Below are 18,265 nucleotides of genomic sequence, written 5' to 3'. Positions count from 1 at the left end.
AGCGTGCCGTTTCTACAAGATGTCGGTTCTTTCTCTCAGCAACCCCATTTTGTTGCGGAGTGTAGGCACAGGAAATTTGGTGTATAATGCCATGTTGGCCCAAGTATTCTTGAAAAGATGAAGACAAGTATTCACGACCATTATCAGAATGGAAAATTTTGATGTGAACGCCAAATTGATTGCGGATCTCAGCATAAAATTTCTGGAAGATGGCAAATAATTCACTTCTTTCTTTCATTAACTAGAGCCACGTCATTCTTGAACAATCATAAACAAAAATAACAAAATATCTGTATCCATTATATGACATCATTTTATAAGGACCCCAAACATCTAAATGAATTAAAGAAAAAAGACTCGACACACGGTTATCGACCCTAGAACAAAAGGGAAAACGATGGTGTTTCCCAAATTGACATGACTCACAATCTAAAACAGAAAGTTGACTCAATGAAGGGACTAAGGACTGCAACACTTTCAGCAAAGGATGACCAAATCTACAATGCGACTAGAGAGGAGAAATGGTTGACTGAAGGGCCGTTGACGTTCTTCCACCACCATCAAGATAATATAGTCCACCGGCTTCATGTCCTCCACCAATCTTCATCCCTGTCTTGAGATCCTGAAAAACACACATAGAGGGGTAAAATGTGATGGAGCACTTAAGGAACTTGGTCAGCTTACTAACAGACATAAGATTAAATGGAAGCTTAGGTACATATAAAATAGAGGATAGGGATACAGGGTCTAGGTCAACATTACCAACACCACAGATAGATGGTGTGGAGCCATTAGCAAGGGTAACTGATTGTGATGTTGAGCAATGAGTGAGAGATGAAAACACACTTGGAGTTCCCGTCATGTGATCGGAGGCTCCAGAGTCAATAATCCAGGGGTTGGGTGTGGATGCCAAACATGCCATACCTGAGTGTGCAAAGGTAGCCGTGTTTTGTTGCGACTTGGATTGAACAAACCTTTTATACTCATCCCGAGGAACACTCACCATCTCCTCGCCTGGACTATCTAAGGGAGTAGAAGGCATCGGGTCAGCTGACCGGTTCTCCTGTCTAGAGCTGAAACTGGTGTCACTAGTCATGGCATGGTTGGCCCACGTCGAGGGAGGACCATGTAAGTCATAGCAGTAGTTAATAGTATGTCCATCCAAACCACAATGAGTACACTTCCGTGGACCCGAGCCACGTCCTCTACCACGAGCTCCCCCTGAATCTCTGCCTCCAGTACGACGACCACCACAGATATGTGTAGGTCCACCACTACCACTCCTGCCAGGCTGGGCTCCTTGAGCCCCACTTCTGCCACCTCGACCTCTTGATACTGCAAATGCTGATTTATCTGAGACATTAGAATCCATAGATCCAATCGAAGCCCTCCGAAGACGAGCAAACACCTCTTCTAAAGATGGAAGAGCAGATCCCCCTAATATCTGGGCTCGTACTGGTTCATACTCAGACTTTAGCCCCACCAGAAACCATGTCACATCAAGCTGCTCTCGCTGTTGCTGTTGAACTTTGACATCAGAAGTGAGAAGATGGTAGACGTTTAACTCATTACGGATATTTCTCACACTGGCATAATATTCCTCGAGGATCTGATTTCCTTGTTGCAAATTGAAGTATTCCTGATACAGTTGATATACCCTAGTGGTATTATCCTGACCTGAATACAGTTTTTTAGCATGATCCCACACCTCTTTGGCTATGTCAAGAAACATGAAGCTCACACTGATTCTGGGTTCCATACTGTTCCACAACCATGTGATGATCTGTGCATCTTCCTGTTCCCAGTCTTCATACTCCTAGGAATTAGCGGGGGGTTTGCCCTCTCTTATGTGCTTCACTTTCTTTTTCGCCTTCAGAAAAACCTCTACAGACTTGGCCCAAGGGACATAATTCTCTCCATCTAGTTTAATGGAGGTCATTTGGACATTCAGGTAGTCAGTAGATATCATGACACTAGGTTTACTATCACTGTTATCTGCCATTGCCGAACTCCCTTATCACTGAATTCTGAGCACTACACACTGGACAGTACACACAAACACTTCACTGAAATCTGCACACTGATTTCAACAGTAATAAATGCTGAGAACTGCAACACCACAAACCCTACTCATCGAAATCTGCACACTGATTTCAGCAATATTAAATGCTGAAAACTGCAACACCACAAACCCTACTCACCGAAGTCTGCACACTAATTTCAGTAATATTAAATGCTGAAAACCACACTTGTAACACCACAAACCCTAATCCACAGCTACTGGAAGTTTCACCATTAAGTAGACACTATTGCCCTTCGAATCACACACAAACCAGAATAAACCCTAGCATAAACCCTACCATACTGCAATCTGAAAACCCATCATACGAACTGTACTACACCTCTCATGTATTCCATAACAGAAAATATGCATAAAAAAACTTTACCTCATCACCTGAAGGCCAACCACACGAAGGACTGAGACACCACTGCACCACATGTACCAGCCATAATTAGGGCTTAGAAACCACAACAACCAATCACCAACGACACAATCGAAGGCATAGGAACCTCCAAGGGAAGAGGGCGATCACTCCTTTTCAGCCCTTTTCCCAGTCTCCAACTCACAGCTGAGAAACCCAAGAGAAACCCTAGTTCGAATGCGCAGAAGACAGAATTCTAGCAAGTCTGATTTGTTTAATGTGGCTCTGATACCATGTTGAAGTTCGACCTTCCCTAGAATTCTGTCTTGTTCGTTGACTGTAAAGTAAAGTGAACAGCAAGAAGTAGGAGAGGAAAGAAGAAGAGAGAAAAGAGAGAAGGTCTGGTTCGAATTAGAGAAAAAGTTATCCCTAGATTCGGCCAGACGTGTTATTATATTATTAACTTATTGGAAAAGACTTAAGTGCCCTTATTAAGTAAGAGTTACTCGAACTAATATAACAGTACACATCAACATTCTCAACAAGTACAAAGACCGGAATACCCCTTCACTAACACTACTAACAGGCTGGAAGACTTTCTGGCCAAGCAAGGGGTGCATAGGGTTCACTTATCCTGGGCTTATTTGTCAAATTGTCTTGTCTTTGAGGGTGCAACTCACACCTCTTTATGGATATCTTATGATGTATCCTGTAATGGTCTTATATAATCTTCTTTTTATCAAAAACTGCATCATTTCAATTCATTAATGGATCAAAAAGTGTACAATATATAAGAATTACAAGAGAAAGAAGAGTCAGTCAATGAGAGAGAAAATCTCTTATTTCTCCCCCAGATTTTCTTCAATTACAAGAGTGCTCAGAATAAAGAATCTCTCCCCCACTCTTTGTTTTGCTGATACATCAGCTAATGAGTTAGCACACCATTTAACCCAATTGAAAGATATTTCGATATCTCTTGTCAACCACCTTACTTTCTTCTTTTCATTACTGTAGATCCAGAACTTTGAACCTTCTCATTGCAAACATCTTATTACCAGTTTGGAGTCTCCCTCAAAAATCAGCTTCCTGATGTTTAAGTTTTTTGCTCTTTGAACACCTTCCACCAGTGCCAATACTTCTGCTCTAAGGGAGTCCCTTCCCCAGCTGGTCCCAAGTAAAGAACTAGAATTTTTCCCTCCTCATCTCCTAAAACCCCACCAATACTTGAAATACCTGGGTTTCCCAAGCTGTTGCCATCAAAATTAAGTTTAACAAACCCTCTTCCCGGAGGAGACCAGTAGTAATTGGTGATGGGGGCATAGTTGAGCAGGAACCAACCACTTCCTTCCACTTTATAGTGAACACATCCATTGACACATTGGTAACAGTATCCAAGGATTTCAGCCAATGTGCTCTTCTGAAAATGATTAATTCCATTAATTCTTCCTTGCTTCTCTCCTTCTCTAGAAAAATTCTAGAGTTCTTTTCTTTCCAAATTGTCCATAATATTGATACTCCTAAGCATCTCCACATAATTCTTCCCCTTTTCTTTGGCTAAATGAAGAAAGGAGCAAGTAAGCTTTGAATATTCGCTGGTGGGATCTACCTGCACCCAAACAAGGCCAAAGACCATTCCCAAATAAAAGAAGGAACAAGAGATAAGTAAGTGACAACAGATCTCACCATTGGCCTTGCATAAGGTACACCAATGAGGGGATAAGCCCCAATTTGATTGTTTTCTTTGGAGTATTAAGTATTAATCTTTTCATGAGCAACTTCCAAATAGAAAACGCCAATTCTAGGAGGAACAGATTTACACCAATCCTCCTTAACTGGAAAAGAAGGCAAAGAGCTAGAGGATGGTCAGGACAAGGCTTCATAGGAGCAATAGAAGGAACCTGAAGGGGTACAAGTCCAAATTCGGTTATCTGGCTTAGATTGATCAAGAAATACATCTTCCAACTTTTGTAGTAAGATGAGTACGTTTTGGAGTTTAGAGTCTCTTATACCCCTCCAGAATCCCAAATCTCAACTGAATACGTTGCTCAAATTTGAAGGAACCATGAATCTAGAAATGGTCTCATTTTTGGGCCAAGAAAGTGCAAATAATGATGGAAATTGTTCCTTCAATGAGGACCCCAACAAATTATGTTCCCAAAATTTAACTTTGTTACCACTACAAAGATTGTAGCTGATAAAAGGAGAAAAGAGTGGTAGTACTGCATTGAGGGCTTTCCAAGGAGAGGCCCAATTTTCCCTAGCCGAAGTTCTAGCATCCTGGTCGTTGTCCAAGAGCCTGTGAATGCTCACTATCACTTTTGCCCATGGTTTATCCCTATCTTGCGGCATTCTCCATAGCCATTTCCCCAAGAGATATGTGTTCCTCCTTTGTACATTACCTATTTCCATCCCTCCTTACTTTTTTCCCCTACTAACCACCTCCCAACTAATCCTATGGTTCCTCTTCCCTTCCCTTGGTTTCTTGTAAAAAATCTCTTATTAGATTCTTTAATCTTTTACTCAATCTTACTGGGATCTTGAAGATAGACAAATAATAAATTGGTAGATTGGAAAGGGTTGATCTAATCAGTGTTATTCTTCCACCTAGGGAAAGGCATCCCTTTTTCCAATTGGCTACTCTCTTAGAAAATCTTTCTACAATTGGGTTCCAAAACCCTACCTCTTTTGGATTCACTCCTAGAGGTAATCCTAAATAAGTCAAATGCCATTGAGCAACATTGCATCCTAAAATGTTAGCACACTCTTTGACCCCCCCTTCTCCATCCATATTTATTCTAGCTATGGAACTATTATCAAAGTTGATTTTAAGATTTGAGATTCTCTCAAAAAGTTGCACCAAACATTTTAGGTTCCTAACCCAATATAACTCATCTCCCTCACAAAACAAAATGGTATCATTTGCAAACTATAAATGAGTTATTGGCATGTCATCTCTCCCACTCTCCATCCCCGAATTAGACACCTCTAATCAGCTCTTAAAATGTGTCTATTTAGAACATCCACTAATGTGAATAGAAAAGGAAAGAAAGGATCTCTTTGTCTAATTCCATGCTCGACAGAGAAGAAAACTGTCTTTGTGCCATTTACTAACACCAAGTAGTGACAAGTCTTTAAGCATCCCCAAATCCATTTGTACCATCTCTCCCCAAACCCATATTGCCTTAACACCTCAATCAGAAACTGCTGGTCAACCAAATCATATGCATTATCCCAATCTTTTCATTTCCTCCACACACTCATTTGCAATTAGTATTTGCTCAATAATTTCTGTCCTACACAAAGGCACCCTGATTTGCCAAAACTGAGGAGGAGAGAACTTGCCTGGTTCTTAGGGATAAACCCTTGCCAATTATCTTGTACAAGTTGTTCACCAATCTTATTGGTCTGAAATCCCTGGGATGATTAGCTCCACCTTTTTTAGGAATCAAAGCAATAAAAGTAGCATTCAGACTAGGATTAATAATTCCCCTTTAAAAGAATTCCTTAAACACCTCCAACAAATCACCCTCAATTATATCCCAATAGTCTAATAAAAGGCCATGGTGAAAGCATGCGACCCTAGGTGGCTATACCCTTAGAAACTGGATTAAATTGGGACTTAAGGTTCAGAAGGGGCTTGAGAGACAATGAGTGTGATTCTCTCCTTGTCCTTTTGTCAAAGTAGGAAATGGTTTGCTTGGACCAAAATGGCCTTGATAGTAGAATTTGGCTTCCAGGTGCCATGGCCTTATATTCTGCTTCAACATACTTGCCTAGTTGGATAGTGTGGGGATAAATTTCCTTGTAAGAGAAATATGGCGCAAACCAATTCCTCCTAAAGTACAAGCTCTTTGCTAGGAAATGTTCCTAGGGAAGGTAAACACTTGTGATTTGTTATAGAAAAAAAGCCAAACATGTGCCTTTCTCATGTGTGTGTTCTTTGCAAGGCTTGTGGTGAAACCCTTTCTCACTTCTCTCCTGCTCATTTGTTTCTTGTATTTAGGACTATTTCTGTTCTCTCTTTGGTTGCAGATGGGCTCCCCACAAGACGTAGTGAGCCTTTTCAGCCAAACTTTCTTGAGGCAACAAAAGATAAGGGGAAGGAAGATGTATGTGGAAAGTAGTACGTGCAACTAGGGGTGTCAACGGTATTTGAAAATCCGATTTCAAATTCGAGATTCGATATAATTGAATCGAATTCGAGATTCGATATAATTGAATCGAATTTAGATAATTCGAATATTTAATCGGTTGAATTCGGATATGATCTGATTCGATTCGATAAATATCTGAATTCGACCGAATATTTAATTCTTATATATAATATATAAGATTTTTAAATGTTTTATATATTTTATATATAATAATTAAATTATATAAATAATTATATATTTATATGCTTTATATAAATAAAATATTTATTTTATATATTTATTAATTACCTAAAATAATTAATTAGTCGAATTCAAATCAAATCGAATATTTGAATATTTAATCGGATTCGAATTTGAATATAAATTTTTGATATCCGTCGGATATTGCCTGATCCAAATCAAATTCGATCCGTTTACACCCCCTACGTGCAGCTGTGGTTTGGTCTATTTGGGAAGAGAGAAATCAGAGGATCTTCAATAAAAAAAGTAAATCCTTAGAGGAGGTGATTGAAGTCATTAAAATCAGATCAGTACATTTGGTTAAAACCTTGGAACTATTCAAGAGTGTTCCCATTGATGACTTCTTAAGAAATTGGAGAGAAGTGGCACTCTCAGAACTACATAGAGAAAATATAAGAATGGAGTGGAAACCACCAGGTTTAAATAAGCTAAAGCTAAACTTTGATAGTAGTTCATTTGACAATCCAGGAAGAGCATGAATAGGGGTAGTTTTTCAAAACCATCAAGTAGTAGTGAACGCCTTGTTCTTAGGACCAATCGGTTTTGTTGATCCGGTTCAGGCTGAATCAAAAGCACTGTTGGTTTAAAATGTCCCTAATTTCCCTAATATTTCCACAGCATATTTCCATTTCCATTTCCATTTGTTGCGACACAAAATTTTTCCAGAATTGACATTTCCTCAATGAACACTACCAACACTATGTGGAGTACAACAAATAGTTTCCACAACATTATTTCCATGTCCACTTCCATGGGTAGCGACATTAAATTTTATTGGAATCAACATATTTCCCAGTGAACACTACCAATATTATGTGGAGTCTAAGAGATAGTATTATAACATAAGTTGGTACAATATTGTAAATATGTTAAGTAACAATTTTATTGTCCGCCTAACTTACATGATTACCACATTGAGCTAGCTCAATATTTATTTCAAACATTAAGTTAAATATTTGTTTTTTGTTTGTGTAATAGATTATTTGGTTGATTTATTACAACCATTTACATTTTCTATGAGTTAAAATTTTGCTTTAGCTCATTTCATCATGAAGCTCTGAACCTTAAAGTTTACAGGGCAACTTCAGAACGTATTATTTTGTCTATAATCTTAGTTTCTTAGCTTTGTTTAATGATTTGCACCAAGATAATAATTTAAAAAGGTGTGTCTATGCTGCTTTTATCATTTCATAAAATATCATTCTATATTTTGCATATTTTAAAATGTTTCTACCATGTGTATAATTTTTACAATATTACCATACAATATTTCTGACATGTTTCTTGTATTTGGATGACCGACATTTCCACTGATATCGACATTTTAAACCTTGACTGTTGTAAGGACTGAAGCTTGCTGAATAATTAGGGCCATGGGAGTTGGGAATTGAAGGAGACTCCCTTCTGATTATAACATGGGCAAAGCAAATTGAGTCAGCACCTTGGAAACTCAGATTCATTTTCAGACAGATTGACCAACTTGAAATGAAATTTTACTCTACTTTTAGATGGGTTAAAAGGGAAGCTAATGGGTTGGTGGATGTGTTGCCTGCAGGGAGCTGATAGACCATCCTTATTTTGGGCATTGTTGTAACCTAGTGTTTATGGGATTTGTATACCTGTGACTTAATTTCAAATATTTAAATTAATAAATGAATTTCTTTGCTGGTAAAAAAAACCATGTGGCCCTGACGTCTTGGATCTGGCCATTGAGAATACAACTTCCTTAATCTCTTTCCGATCAAAGGTCTTTCTATCCAAGCTTTAGCTTCCTCAGAGAGACAAGGCCAGTCCAATCCTTCAATCCCAAATTTTTCACCAAGCATCCTTCTAAAAATTGATTTTAAATGTTCCATAAAGGCTCTAGCAATCTCCCTGGGTTGAGTGACCACCTCACCATCAACTTCCAAACTAGACACCAGGTTCTTCCTTTTTCTACCATTTGCCAAGGAATGAAATTATTTGGTGTTCATGTTTCCCTCTAACTAATCTGTAAAATATCCTCCAGCTGCTTCCTATCTCCCTCTTATTTAATCTTTAATAAAATACTTTTCATTACTCATAAAAAAAGTCATTAAATTGGTTGCAATCTGTTCCTTAGTGGCTCTATGGAATTTGGGGGTGATTACTGTATCCCTAAATATTTTATTACATGACTATTTTATTCAATAAAAGATGATGCAATAAGCAATTCAGTTCAGCCACTTGGGGTCCAAAATCCTCCAGAAGACCATGGATCAATTTCTCTATTTTATTGTTGATGTCACTTATCATCAATGGGGTTATAATCAAATGCATCATTGTAACAATAATACTGATAGGTATGGGGGTTTAATAACCGGCTATAATGATTTTACGATTTCTTTTATTCAATATTTATACTTATCAGACTTTGCTTTTTAATGATTTTTTTTTTTAATTTTGTCTTATAGGCCATGATGGATGAGGAGATCCCCCCATCAAACGCCACAGTCATCAAAGAGGCTCATCCAGAACCTGAGGAGGGCACAATTGATGGAGTAATTAATTATGTTTTTTCTTTAAATATTACATTTTTTTTTTAAAAGTACCTTCATGTAAATGGTGGTTAGCATATACAAGTGCTAATAAGTGTCTGTCATTAGATTCTAAAAAGGTTAAGAAATATTGAGGCTCAACTGCAACAATTGCAACATCTTCAAGCCCTTGAGTCTAAACTAAAGAAGCTAGAGCAATTAATAAGCACACAATTGATGGAATGCAAGTCAGAAATGCTCCAGGGGTTCACTTCACTGTCACTCCAAATTCAGAGATCTTCTACAATGCCTGAAGCCAACATGACCCACACCGAAGAGGCAATCAATTTCCAGGTATGTAATCAGTTTGGCAGGTATTCTCCCACATACAAAGCAGTGCAACCTGAATGGGCTGGGACGGGCTGAAGGCCAACCCAATCCTAATCTTGGTAATTGAATATAAGGCTTAGTTCTATTCTTCCTTACCTTATCATTATCCTCTTGCTCTAGTTCTAAGGTTCAAAGTTTCGATACTTATCGGGCCGTATCTGTTGTTATGTATCGTATCAGTGGCTTCTCAATACACCCCTACAGTGGGTGTTTCGGGGTCTGGCCTGGTTCACGGGGTAGATGGGCCTTAAACTGACCCCTCTGAACCAGTTTGAAAGAAAAACTAAAAAAAATAAAAGTGAGTTAAGATATGCCCCAACTGACGTATTGGCCTGTATCGATATTTTGAAACTTGTCTAGTTCATTTCTTATGAGGTCTTTGAGCCTACTTCCAATCATATTCCATATTTTTAATCCCTCTTCCTCTTACTCTCACCTTTATCCTTCCTAACTACATCCACCCTATCATCAGCTTGTGGCAATGTGGTTTACTTTGATCCTGGAATAAGAGCCATAGGCATGGAGCAACAGTTAGTGGCTAAAATTGGTTTCACAAGTTTACCTGGTTCCAAGTGGGGAGAAGGCACAAGTTGTTTTTCCTTCTCAGGGGTATGATCCATATTATTCAACTTGCTTGGTATGTTAGCCTGGGAAGGTTCAAGGGGAGAAGGCACAGACTGTTTTTCCTGCTCAGGGGTATGATGTGTATTATTCAATCTGCTTGGTGTTTTAGCTTGGGAAGCTTCTATTGAAGTATTAGCCCACTGACCACTTTGGCTTGTCATTCCACCATAACTAGGAAGCTTCTGTTGATTATTTGCTCGCTGACCACTTACTCTAGCTTGTCATTCCACCATAACTAGGTTCTTCCTACTCAGCCTTGAGCTAGCTGAGATAGAGGTTCGGTGATCTTCGATTTGGCAAGATGATGGACCAATCTTCCGGTCCCCTATTGGTTCCTCCGTGGTTGATCTCGTGTAACAGATAGACTTGACACATGAACTAATAAGCTCCAACTTGTAGGTATTTTCAGGTGACTTCACCACTTTATTACAAAAATAACCACCAGGCGTTGAATGGGACTTAGCCATGCCTCGGTCCATATTACGTTTCTTTTGATTTAGGCCCTATAAAGGGTTAGAGTTAATCCCTCTTCTAACAGCTTCTAAATACATGGTGTGAACCCCCTGGTTTGAAATATTTTCAAATTTCTTTATACGGTTTTCCATCCTGTATCATCCTCGATCTTCCCCCCGTCATCAATTGTTGGCTTGCCATTTTTAACTAGACATTCAAAATTTTCCTTTTTTGTTCTCTTCATGTTTTGTCAACACCCACACCCTCATCCAAACTCCACCCGTGAAGATGTCCAATGTTCTAGGAACATCCTCTGTTTTCACTCTAGGGATTATCAACTCTACTATGTGGAGATTGGAGGTATTAGAGGATATAAGAACACCTCAAAGCATCATAGCAATCTTCTCAAGGATTTTTTCTAGAGATTGAAGGGAAGTCCCACCAATTTAATACCAAAGGAACTATCCCTCAGTTCCTTGCTAATTTTTTTTTTCGCTAAGTAAAAGTAAAAAAGAAACTGAATGCAACCTCAAAGCAGGTATTAAGGTAACACCCGCAAGACCACACAACAAGAACAACAAAAACAGAGAAAGTGAGAGAAACACATAATTTTTGCAATTCATCTCCTTATCCTTTGGTACCTACTTAGGAGAGACCTCACTCGAATCAGACTCATCCCTTACAACTTTCTCTGACAAGTCCAGATTGATTGACTTCTCCTGGTTAGAACCATCTTGATGAGGCTTATTTCTGATCCCATTGGATGCAAGATTTCTCCTTACTCGAAGGACTTAGTTTAATCCTTTTGTAGATCTTTTTATACTTGTTGGTCTCGCTCCCACCAGGCCCTCCTTTACCCTTGAGAAAACTTTTGTGGTATGCACTACATTGAGTTTTCTTGAATTTCTGGTCTTCTTTGGGATTTCCGAAGCATCACTATTTTCTACTACACTCGCCTCTTTTCCACTGCAACCCAAATAAACTCTCAGCCTTCCAACAAACACTTCCGAGACCCAGTAACCGGTGTCAATCCTATGGCCCTCGACTTGACTTACATTCTATAAGTCAGTGACCTTCTTGCCCTCAACTTTTGGAAGACCGTCCCTTTCTTCCCTATCCTCCTCCCTCCTTCCAAACCTTATGATTGCCCTCCACCTCCTCTACCCCCGCCTCCACCCTAGCTGTACTCATAACCCCTGCTCCCAGATCCTTCTTTGAACTTCCTCCCTGTTAACTATAAGCAGAGTCCCTAAACTCCTGGCTTAACTCCAGGCATGACGAGAGAAGTTTTGACACTTTCTTCTCAACCCCTGGAATGAGTGCCAGAGCAGAAGAAAAATCTTCATCACCACCTCCTTAAGAACGCTCCTTAGATCTTGAAGGGACTTTGAGATTGAAATGACAAGGCTCAAGAGTTCGATCATCAGAAACATCAGCCGCCGGGAAACTGGTATTTGAGGCATTCTGAGACCTTAACTCTGCCCCCTTCTTGAAGACTCTTTTTTCAACTCTCCCCCTTCGGATTCCAAGAACATCTCCACCTAAGCTGCTGGCCCCATGCCTCTTAACATCAGACCATTTTTTCCTTGAAGCATGGTCCCCACTATTTGTATTCTCCGGATCCTTATTTGAGAAATTAAAAACTTTCTCGGAAATGACCCCCTGTTTGAAAACTCCCACCACGTGTTCCTTTTCACAAAAGAACTCTTCAGATCCTAGCTGCAAAAATACACTTTACCCCCCCTCCCCCCCCCTTTACTTTTCCTGGATCTACCCTATCACTTCCGCTTGACCCTCCAGCTCCCTAATCTTTTGCTTTCCAACATCTTCCTCCCGACTTGCATTCACAGGATCAGCCAGCACCCTTTTTACCTTTGCAGAGCAGTCTGACTCCTCGATTCGATCAAGCAAGACCATTGAATCTTCTTGAATCCAACGAAATGGGACACAGCCTTCAATCACCAGCCTCAAATTGTACTACTCTCTGGAAAAGTTAATGCTCAGGGGGATTAGATGTACTACTTCAACCAGGATTCTTGCTGCCACCAGATTTTTTAGTTTATACGTTTGGGCATCCACTCTTCTAAAGCAACCACAGGCATTTCCAATGGCATGAAACATATTCTGGTTCCAAGCATGGAGCGGAATCCCAAGGACGTTAATCCAGACAAGACTCTTGCTCCTGATTTCTCTAATTGCCCCCACTAGCGGATTCCATCTACCCAACCTGAGTTCTGGCGACCTGGACTTTGAAAATCCTCCATCCAGAATTTCATCTTCTTCCTCCTTGCTATAGAAAATCAAAAGAAAGAGCCCTACATTTAACTTTCTCACCTGGACATCCTCTTTTGAGCTCCACTCCGATTTGACCCATTTTAAGACTTCCTCTACATCGGGTTCAGAGTTAATGAATCGCCCTACCAAGCACTTCTCTAGCCAACGTACCCTCTCTAAAGTGCCTTTGCTCAAATTAACGTAGATATAGGATATAGTCTTGCTCTGGACAAAGGTTACACCTAATTCAGTTTCAACAGTAAAAAAATCCACTGCTTTGTCTACACCAACCAGAAGGGCACACCTATCGTCAAAAGGAAAAACAGAGACTTCGGATTCAACTTCGAGTTTCTTCTTAATTTCTTCCATGATAACTCCCCAATCATTCACCTCCATTTCTGCTTTTAAGACCTAAATTTTCTCCCAGCTAACTTTGTTTTCCTGTAAGAACAGCTTCTGTATTTTATTGGAGTTCAGTAATACAATATCCTGCACCTTCTCTTGCACGCCTTCCTTCAACCCGCTTTGCTGCTCCCAGAATTGCTCGAGTTTTCTTTTGACTTCTCTTTGGGAATTCTTGAATCCTTCTGTTCTATCCTGCACTCACTCAAAACATCCTCTTTCTTTTTTTAACAAGAAGCTCTGCTGCTTTTCCCTCTCCATCATCCATTCCCGACCCCTCTTTCCTTCTGGAAGGGAAACTAGTTGCATCTTAGTATTACCAAAAAATTATGAAACGGCCACATGCCACTCCTTTTGATTACATTGCAGTTCAACCTGATATCTCCTTCTGTTCATTTCTAGAGAGCTCTTCCAACCCACTTTCTTGACAGAGAATACTGCTCCATCGATAAATCCTTTCAGCCATCGTGTAGCTTCACCGATTAGGTAAATACTTTATCTTACTGCTTTTCTAACTTTCTACAAGGCTTGTCCTTTCCTTTTTTCTTCCTTCAGTAGCATGCCACTGCTTTTGATTACATTGCAGTTCAACCTGATTTCTCCTTCTGTTCATTTCTAGACAGCTCTTCCAACCCACTTTCTTGACAGAGAATACTGCTCCATCGATAAATCCTTTCAGCCATCGTGTAGCTTCACTGATTAGGTAAATACTTTATCTTACTGCTCTTCTAACTTTCTACGAGGCTTGTCCTTTCCTTTTTTCTTCCTTCAGTAGCAGCTTCTTTGCTTCAATCACCACTTCTTTCCATCTTGTGGCAGAATGGAATAATCTCTCATTACCTCAGACTTCACTCCTCAGCTCATTCTGCTCCATTCCTTTGATGGGATACAAGCAATTACACACCCTGATGAAGATCTTCAGGCTAATGTTGCTTCATGGACTTTTCTTGGCATCACCAAATTCACCCTCAGTATTCTTCTTTTCTACTGCCTCCTTCATTGAATGCTTAATACTGCGCTTATGGTGGGGTACAAAATTTACAGCTCAGAATTAATTTCATGGCACTAATCCTTTGGGTCTTTTCGTTCAAAGTGAAATTAATCTTTGTTTTCAAAGGCTTTCATAACTATATACTGGCTATGCATTATATTGTCTACAGACAAATGTGGTGTTTCCACATGCTTCAGATTTTCCTTCTTTCACCGAATTGGAGAAAAAAGCAATTGTGTATGCTTTATTTAGCCCCAATGGACCACTTGAGTAAGTAAATATAGATACCCAATATTATTGTTGTTGTTGTTATTCTTTATTGTCACATGTAGCATCAAATATTCCATGTAACAATATCCTTTTATATAGTGAAAATTTGGTAATTTTATGGACGTCTCACCTAACAAGGTCGGAGCTTCTCTGCATGAGGGATGGTAATCAGGTTTCTAGTGCTGTAAGTTGTAATCAAGACAAGTTAAGGTGATTTATTTGTATATCTATATAACAAGGAGTTAAAATAACAAGCTTCGTTTATTGTGCAGGTTGTGAATTGCATGGTGGATGCACTAGTGCATAAACAGTTGGCTAATGGTTTGGTAAAACGTCATTACTTTCCCACATATTTTGCGGTAAGTTTTCAATTCATGCATATACTAAATCAGTAAGATGACTTACCATGTCTTATCTACCAATTTTCCTAATTGTAAATACAGGAAAAAATTCTAAAAGATGAACCCCCAAGTCTAGAGGAGTCAAAAGCTTTTTATCAAAGTCTACTTAAATATGATCTATTGCAATGTGAATTGGTATGTCTTGGATAACCCACACAATAAATCAATTAATTTGAAAGTACAACTAACTATAATATTTTGCATACAGTTATTCATTCCCCTTTGCGTTGACTCCCACTGGTTCGTATATGTCATAAATCTAAGGGACAAGAGGGTGGAGGTTCTTAACAGCTTACCAATGTCTGGATTCACTATAGAGCTCAAGTATCTTCCTAGAATGGTTTGTATTGCCGTAAATATTGTTTTAAATGTTCTTGTCATCACCTATTGCTATGTGCTAATCAAAGGTTGGCTTTGATTTCTAGAAAGAAACTTGTAACGAAATACTGAGTAGCTTGAGTGGAAGACCCATGGCAATTACAGAATGGCCTGTGCTACTTCCTGAACTTCCAATTCAAAAAACCAAGTAATTGATTCAATAAATGAAGTATTTATTATTAGCTTTGGCATTATTAGTAACTTGAATGGGTCAGGTGCAAATGGTTAAATGGTTGTTGTTATTGTAACAGTTATGATTGTGGTATATTTGTGCTATGTTATATGGAGTATTGGGATGGACGATTAATGAAGTCCTTTGCACAGGTAATTGAAAATAAGTTCCAAATGTTTTCTTTCTTTTTATCCCTTAATTTATGGGAATTTTTTTTTCTTGAACAATTATATATGCCTTAATATTGTTTAACATATTCAAAATATAGGATGATATCCCATACTTCCGCATGAAGATTATGGCCGATCTATTGTTGCACCCAGACAATAAGGTATTTAAAGCAATTAAAAATGATTAGTTTTCTCTAGTCTTGTCTTCATGTATCTCACAATTTGAATCATGAAATTGGTTTATTCATGATATATTAAATGGAATCAACTAAGAAAACTGTCGTATTTTGAGTCTAAAAATTTGGCCACTTTAGATGAAGCTTCTGCAATGTAATGATTTTTTTTTTCCCAAAAATGGCTGAACTGGAAAAGTACAAAGGTAAATATTGTAAGCATATTAAATAGTAAGGGCTAGCTCTAATCATAATCAAGGAAGTGAAGGAAGTGACAAGAACCTATTATCATTCCTTTTGAGTTCTAGCATCTGTCTTAATGCTGGCATCCAGAGAGTCTCTCCAGTTCATCCCAATGATCGCATTTGGAGTAAACCAACCGATGGCATATTAAAAATCGATGTCAATGGGAGCCTCTCTTCTATAAGGTGCTAGAGCTGGTATAGTTATAATTAATGCTTATGGACGTTTTATTATGGTGTGAGCAGTCAGTTTCTGTTGTTTTGACCGTGAGGAAGTTGAAGCATGAGCCTTTTTTTTTTTCAATGGATTGCTATTTGCCAAGGAGTTAGATCTTTCAGCCATTTTTTAGAAGTGGATTCACAAAATTAGTGTCTTTCCTGTTAGGAATAGCTCTGCTATCCCATTGCGGCTATGAAAATGTTTAGCAGATTGCGGAAATCTATTATCCGCTATTGATGTTACTACAGTACGTTTTGCCCTTTGTTCTTGCAATATGGTTGCTCATCTTCTAGCTTGGTCTGGAGCAGTTAAACAATGTTTGTTCATTTGGTCAACTACTCTTTTTGTTCATGATATCATTTGTAAGGAGGCTTGTACTGTTCCATCAATGAATTGAATGCTTCCCATGGGTTACTAGGGATCAATTTGTTTTGGGCGCAATTGTAATTGTACTTGTTGCTTGTGAGAGATTGCATCTCTCCTTGAACCTTGTAGTATTTCTGGTTTATTTTCTTTATAAAATTCTTTATTTACTTGTCAGAAAAAAAAAAGAATCTTTCCTATGAAAAACAAGGAACTTGAAATGACTGCAAGGGAGTTAAGTAGATTTATGACTTGAATTATTTTAACTTGCAATCTCATTTTGATGGTGAAGGGACTTATACAGTGAATGTTAATGATTTGAGCAATCTGAAATCTGTTTTTTTTTTGTGTGGATTTTATTGATAATTTTTGGCTGTCTGAAATTAATATTGTGTGAGGAGCTAAAACTTGGATTAGTGATCAACTCGGGTTGGGTATAATTGAGGAAAACGTTTGATAGTCCTTTTGTTTCTACGAATGGTTAAGGGATTTTTAAGTCTACTAAAGCTCACATAATTCCAAGATGGAACGTATTGTGGCATATTTGAATTTTTCTGAATTTTTAAGACCCAAACCCTTAGGTTTTTTCAGAGTTGGTCTTTGGAACTGCATGTTTAGATCTCATTAGAAAAGGGTGGGAAGTTCCTATTACTGGGTTTGCCAGGTATCTAATAAGTTTTAAATGGGATATTATTCAGAGTCAACTCAAAGTTTGGTGATGTAAACAAGAATGTCGATTGGATTTTTTTTGAACTGTAAGGTAAAGTAATTTCATTTATAAATTGTAAAACCAGACAACAATGAAAACCCCTGTACAAAAAAAAGGCTCCTTACAAATACAACAAATACAAAGAGTAATAGCAGACTTCTTTTCTTTGAACAGTTTGGAAGGTAGTTGCTTGTTGGAGGAGAAGTAGGCTTGGCTGGAAAGGGGTTTTGATGAGCAGGAAGTCAAGGATGTGGTTTTTAGTATGGCTGGAGACTGGGCTCCTGGACCGGATGGCTTTCCTTTGTTTTTCTACCAATTATATTGGGATACAATTATGTCAGGCTTATTGGATGTGTTCAAGGATTTCTTCAATTCAGCCATTATAAATAAAGGCAGCAACTCAACCTCCATTATCTTAGGCTCAGTTTGGAAGGAGTACAAATACAAATATGTAGAGTGCAAAACCTTGTATTTTGTATTGTTTTGTATGTGTCTACTCTGTACATATTTGTATTTGTACTCTTTCCATATTGAGCCTAATTCCAAAGAAAGAAGGTATCTTGGAAGTCAAGGACTTTACCGGTAAGTCTGGTTGGTAGCATTTAAAAAATTGTGTCTAACGCTCTATCAGGTAGGCTAAGGGAGGTGTTGGGAGATTTAATTTCTAACAATCAATATGCTTTTGTAAAAGGAAGTTAGATCATTGATTGAATTTTAGTGG

General features: G+C 38.6%; 1 protein-coding gene across 12 annotated transcripts in view; it reads left to right on the top strand.

Annotated features, from left to right (window-relative positions):
• Positions 1-18,265, top strand: part of LOC148864726 (uncharacterized) — a 76,246-nt gene that overhangs the window by 36,661 nt on the left and 21,320 nt on the right. For 3 of the 12 annotated variants that reach the window (XM_088976871.1, XM_088976870.1, XM_088976873.1), the window contains 10 exons: positions 9,250-9,336; positions 9,442-9,666; positions 14,616-14,716; positions 14,816-14,888; positions 14,989-15,075; positions 15,160-15,252; positions 15,326-15,457; positions 15,543-15,643; positions 15,747-15,819; positions 15,936-15,998. In XM_088976871.1, the coding sequence (XP_088832997.1) occupies positions 9,250-9,336; positions 9,442-9,666; positions 14,616-14,716; positions 14,816-14,888; positions 14,989-15,075; positions 15,160-15,252; positions 15,326-15,457; positions 15,543-15,643; positions 15,747-15,819; positions 15,936-15,998 (1,035 nt within the window). Of the gene's footprint in view, positions 1-9,249; positions 9,337-9,441; positions 9,667-14,615; positions 14,717-14,815; positions 14,901-14,988; positions 15,076-15,159; positions 15,253-15,325; positions 15,458-15,542; positions 15,644-15,746; positions 15,820-15,935; positions 15,999-18,265 lie in introns of all 12 variants that reach the window. The other 9 variants (XM_088976875.1, XM_088976874.1, XM_088976876.1 and 6 more) reach the window with 4 other exon arrangements.

This window comes from Nelumbo lutea, chromosome 3, assembly GCF_056320005.1.
Source record: "Nelumbo lutea isolate HS-2025 chromosome 3, American lotus-T2T, whole genome shotgun sequence".
Classification (NCBI taxonomy): domain Eukaryota; kingdom Viridiplantae; phylum Streptophyta; class Magnoliopsida; order Proteales; family Nelumbonaceae; genus Nelumbo; species Nelumbo lutea.
The sequence above is the reverse complement of the archived record's forward strand: the minus strand, read 5'-3'. Positions and strand labels throughout refer to the sequence as shown.